The sequence below is a fragment of the Gossypium hirsutum genome, chromosome A12 (assembly GCF_007990345.1).
Source record: "Gossypium hirsutum isolate 1008001.06 chromosome A12, Gossypium_hirsutum_v2.1, whole genome shotgun sequence".
NCBI lineage: Eukaryota > Viridiplantae > Streptophyta > Magnoliopsida > Malvales > Malvaceae > Gossypium > Gossypium hirsutum.
The window spans coordinates 35,810,614-35,816,290 of NC_053435.1; the positions used below are offsets into that span (position 1 = coordinate 35,810,614).

General features: G+C 38.9%; 1 protein-coding gene across 1 annotated transcript; it reads left to right on the forward strand.

Annotated features, from left to right (window-relative positions):
* The first annotated feature begins 1,512 nt into the window (after positions 1 to 1,512).
* On the forward strand, positions 1,513 to 3,395 carry LOC107963169 (uncharacterized). Its single transcript, XM_016899746.1, has 5 exons — positions 1,513 to 1,577; positions 2,325 to 2,511; positions 2,701 to 2,893; positions 3,066 to 3,337; positions 3,384 to 3,395. The coding sequence occupies exons 1-5, from the start codon at positions 1,513 to 1,515 to the stop codon at positions 3,393 to 3,395; spliced, it is 729 nt and encodes a 242-aa protein (XP_016755235.1).
* Positions 3,396 to 5,677: the final 2,282 nt, after the last annotated feature.

The window sequence follows — 5,677 nt, forward strand, 5'->3', positions numbered from 1 at the left end:
TTTCACTAGTCTGAAGATCAAGAACGTTCATTTAATTTGATTAAAGAATGTCTTGTGAAAGCTCCTCTATTGTCCCTTCCAGATTTTACTAAAACATTTGAAATTGAGTGTGACGCTTCAGGTGTAGGGATCGGGGCTGTGTTGACCCAAGACGGAAGACCGGTGGTGTACTTCAGTGAGAAATTAAGTGGCGCTTCCCTCAATTATCCGGTGTACGACAAAGAGATGTATGCCTTGATTCGATCACTTGAAACTTGGCAGCACTATCTAAGACCGAAGGAGTTCGTGATTCATTCCGATCACGAAGCACTTAAGTTTATTAAAGGTCAGCATAAACTCAACAAACGACATGCAAAATGGGTCGAGTATTTAGAATCATTTCCCTACGTCATCAAATACAAGAAAGGTAAAGAAAATGTAGTGGCTGATGCCTTGTCACGGAGATATACCTTATTGACCACTCTTGATTCTAAGTTACTTGGTTTTTATCATATGAAAGAGTTGTATGCTAATGATGAGGATTTTGGAAATATATATGCTGCTTGTGAAAATGGGTCTTTTGAGAAATTTTTTAGGTACGAAGGGTTTCTTTTTAAAGAAAATAGGTTGTGTATACCACAAGGCTCCATTCGAGAGTTACTTGTGTTGGAGGCGCATAGTGGTGGCCTGATGGGACACTTTGGAATAAGCAAGACATTGTCGACCCTCCATGAACATTTTTACTGGCCACGAATGCGGAGAGACGTGGAGCAGATCTGTGAACACTGCCTAATTTGTAAACGGGCTAAGTCGAAGGTCCAACCTCATGGACTTTACACACCACTTCTAATACGATCCGCCTCGGAAGAGTCGAGTCGTATTAGTGTGCCCGATCGTCAACAAGAAGCTACGTTAGGTTTAATTGAAAAGGTCGGATGAAGGAAGGAAGGATATTGGTTTTGGGTTCGGATTAGAATAGGTAAGAAGAATTTGAAAGTTCGGGTTTGGAGTCCGAATAGGTACGGATGAATGAATTGGTTCAATTAGGTAAGGGGGAATTGAAGAAAAAGACATAATGGAATGAAGGGTAAGAACGAAATGGCATTAAGAAATGGTTTGAATGGAATAGTCGGTTTAGGTACAATTGGTAAATGGAGAAATGGGGTTGAACAAAAAGTGCAAACAAGAACCAATACCGATTTGGTATTGACCCGTTGTTTATAAGCTCTTTTAGTTCGGTTTGGAATTGGTAAATGAAAACCTCGACCCACTATCTAACAAGATAGGAACCTCGGTATGTTTGAACGCCACACTACGAGTAGTGATAAGTTCGGTTTCGACAAAGAACAACGGTTGACACACTAGACGCTAGGAAGCCAATCGAACCTTTGAACGAAATTTGAGAAAAAGTTTTGCCTAAAAAATTTGGCAGCATAACATTAACAAAAGTCTCCAAAGTTCTTTTCAAAGTAACACAAGCCACAATTTATAGTGAATGCCAGGGATAGCCGAATAGGCTCTTGAGGTAGCTAAATGGTTGCTGAAAATTCCAAAATTTTTGATGAAGCTTCCTTGAAGTTTCTTGTGCATGGAGAACGGTAAGGGGCAGCTTTTGGATGCCTTGATTCAATAGAAAAATTGAATGAATTGTTTGGGAGCTGAAATGCCATCAATAGGTTCGGCCAAATGCTTGAATTTGGAATTAATGCTGCTGCTTGATTCAGCCGAATGTTCATGTGATTAAGGAGCTGTCTAGAGCACTTCAATAGTCTTAGAATGTGAACAAACCGATTTGAACAGCCACACATGTGTGAACAAACAAAACTGAACAGCCCTTGGTGTGAAAGGAATAATCGGGTGGGTGTGAACAGCCTTAATTTTGTCTTGGGCAGCCAATCGGTCTTCTTGAAGAGTTGTAAGGTTTGGCTGAATGGTCACTTAGGGGACACCAAAGATCAGCACACCAATTTTAAATCATCCATGCACCTATGCCGTCCAAGGGGTAATGTACCTACAACATTTAATTCAGCAAATTAAATCCCTTTTAGACACATTAAATTCGGCAACATAGACAAATAAATCTTGCACCATAAATTAGGTTGGATATAATTAATCTTTGTAATAGTTAAGACATATTTAATTGGTCCTAATTAATTAAGTACTTAATTTAGAACATAATTAAAACATGTCCAGATTATGACAAATTAATTATTAAAACAAATAACTAATAAAACTAACAGTAACTTAAATGATTTATTCTAGCATAATAAACGCAATAATGAAATGAGCTGAAACGAGCTCGTTGAGCTAAGTTAAGTTGAAGTTGAGCTGATTTGAGCTTGAAGGAGTACGCATGGTTTGCTTGGCTTGCTGGTCCAAGAGCTTTCAGGAAGTCCAGCAACGGTTTCACCCCAAACTCTATCAACTAAGGCTGTTGTTGCGTCTTTGAATCTCTTTGCTCGAGCTCGGGTGATCGGTCCTACGGGCAATTCGAGAGGATCTTCATTGGCAGCCGACAACTCGGGAGGTGTGGTTGTATCAACTTCCCATTCCCGACACCCCGTGGACCGATGTCTCTATGGATTTTATTCTTGGATTACCGAAAACTAAGACAGGGAAGGACTCAATCTTTGTTGTACTCGATAGATTCTCTAAAATGTCACATTTTATTTCTTGTGCTAAAACTAATGACGCTGTGCATATTGCTAATTTGTTTTTTAGGGAAATTGTACGACTACATGGATTACCAAGAACGATTGTTTCCGATCGAAATACAAAGTTCTTGAGTCACTTTTGGCGGACATTATGGGGAAAACTTGGGATGAAGTTATTATTTTCAACCACTTGTCATCCCCAAACGGATGGCCAAACCGAGGTGGTAAACTGAGTTTTGTCAACTTTGTTGCGAGCGTTGGTACGAAAGAACCTCAAGACGTGGGAAGAATGCTTACCCCACATCGAGTTCACTTATAATCACTTTGTTCACTCGGCAACCAAATTCTCTCCTTTTGAGACTGTCTATGGATTTAATCCTCTTACTCCTCTTGATTTATTACATTTTCCTGTTGATCAATTTGTCCATACAGATGCAAGGAAAAATGCTGAATTTGTCAAGGAATTACATAGGAATGTTCGAGAGAATATTGAATCTCGAACCGAGCAATACGTCCAACGAGCCAACAAAGGACGAAAACGAGTTGTATTTGAACCCGGAGACTGGGTCTGGGTGCACATGAGAAAAGAAAGGTTTCTAGCTCAACGAAGATCTAAGCTGTTTCCGCGAGGAGACGGCCCCTTCCAAGTCATCAAGCGAATCAATGAAAATTCGTATAAGCTTGACTTACCAGGTGAGTACAATGTTAGTGCTAGTTTTAATGTCTCTGACTTGACTCCTTTTGATGTAGATACTGACTTGAGGACAAGTTATTTTCAAGAGGGGGAGGATGACACGATCACGGCTTCCCATAAGTCAAGTCCAAGCCGAGATCCGATGGTGCTACCTCAAGGGCCGATCACAAGGGTCGTGCAAAACAATTTAAAGAAGCCATTATAGCTTTAGTTCAGCATGTGTGGGATGATGTCAATGCTAGACCTATCGAACCAGTTAGTGGCCATTTTGGAAATCCATGCCAAACTTTTCTACAAGTCCAGTTCAGCTCACCGAGCTCACCTTCAGTTCAAGTTAGCTCCCTTGTAGCTCCACACCAGCTCATTAGCTCGGGACCAGCTCATTATCAGCTCACAAGTTTAAGCCCAGCTCAGGTTTAGCTCATGAATTAACCACCAGCTCGTGGAGTTCACTTTGAATTCATTTGACTACTATTGACTTTTTAATTAATAAGTTCAATAATTAGCTAATTAATATCCTACATATTAAATTTAGTTCACATTAGTTATATTAAGTATGTCTTAAAAGTGTTTATTGATGATAATTAAATTTGTCATAACCGAATTTAATGTTGATATTTGTGTTCACATTAGTTTGAATTAATTCTGTTCACATTTCTTGTAGAAACGCAATGGACATATGGAGATTAAAAGCAAGCATGAATTTTGAAGGTGCATGGACGGTTGGGGGACTTGAATCTCTTAGGTGCATGTTCAGCCAAGTGCATGTATGACCATATTCAATGTCTTTAAGGTTCATGAATGTTTCCATTCCTGTATGGTGTGCTATCTCTTCATTCTCTAAGGTGACCATTCGGCCAAAGGACACTCACACATGCATGAAGATAGCTTGGCCAATTAGCTTCCCCATGACTCTCCTTAATTCGTTCACACCTATATTCACATGGCAAGACTATTCGGTTCACCTTGTTCACACTAGAAAACTCTTCAACATTCGGTTTCACACACATGATGGCCCTTGGAGTGTCCACGATTAATTCATACTTTTTGGCCAAACATTGCTTCATTTAACAAGGTTGGGCGAACCTACAAGTGACTATTGGACATCATGCATTCACTTTGAGTTTTCTTAAGCATGAAGATTCATTCATTTCCTATTACCATAGCCGAATCTAGACATGCACATTAAGGGTCATTTTTCTAGAATTTTCTTTAATTAATGTGTAAGCATGAAAGGCCAATCGGCTACCTAGACTTAGGTCTATAAATACTTGTTCAATTTCCATGTAAAGGACTTTTGAAACTTATGTTAATGTTATGCTGCCGAAATTATGAGGCAAACTTTTCTTATAATTCGTTCAAAGATTCGTTTGGCGTTCCTAGCGTTCTAGTTGTGTCAACCGTGTTCTTTGACGTACCTGAACTTATCACTATTCATAGTGTGGCGTTCAATATACCGAGGTTCCTATCTTGTTAGATAGTGGGTCGAGGTTTCCCTTACCAAATCTATAACCGAACTCAAAAGGCTTAATCAACAGGTCGATACCATTTCGGTATTGGTTCTTGAAAGTACCTTTAGTAGTTCAAACCCGTTCTCTTCTTTACCTAATCGAACCTAAACCGACCAATTTGTTCATATCCTTTTGTTCCTACCCTTTCGTTCCTACCATTCCATTCTTACCCCTCTTTCTACTTTGACTATACCATCAACTCAACTAAACCTAACGTAACTTCTCGTAGACGGTCAGGCAATCTACATACGACTCGACTCTTCCTGAGACGGTTCGTATCAAAAACACTTATTAATTAAACTAAGATGAGTTGAATAAATGTCCAGCAACTCATTTATTAAACTAAGATGCTTAAATGCATGGTTTAAAATGCAAACTAAATTAACAAATGAGTTACTTAATGCAATACTTAATTTAATGAAGCTGACTTAAACTAACATCGGAGTCACATAATGTATGACTTTATTAAATGTAGAACACATAATGCATGTCATAATTAAAATATGTATTTAATAAATAAGACATAATTAAAGACTAAAGTAACTAAAATAAATCAAGTCCTTATTCCAACAGCATAAATGAATTTAAAGGTCTCATTTTGCATTTGGGCCCCTCGAGTTTAGGCCAATCTCAATGTCGTCAAGATGTATCAAAACATGATGCGACTGGGATCGCATCATACCCCCCTCTTGAAGATGATTTGTCCTCAAATCGGGCCATTTGCTCGAAAAAAATTTCTCAGGATCACAAATCAGCCCTCCCTCTTTAAGAGGGTACCACCTCACATTGTCACCTACAAAAGAATAAAACAAGTTAGTGATACAATAAAGGTTAAACCA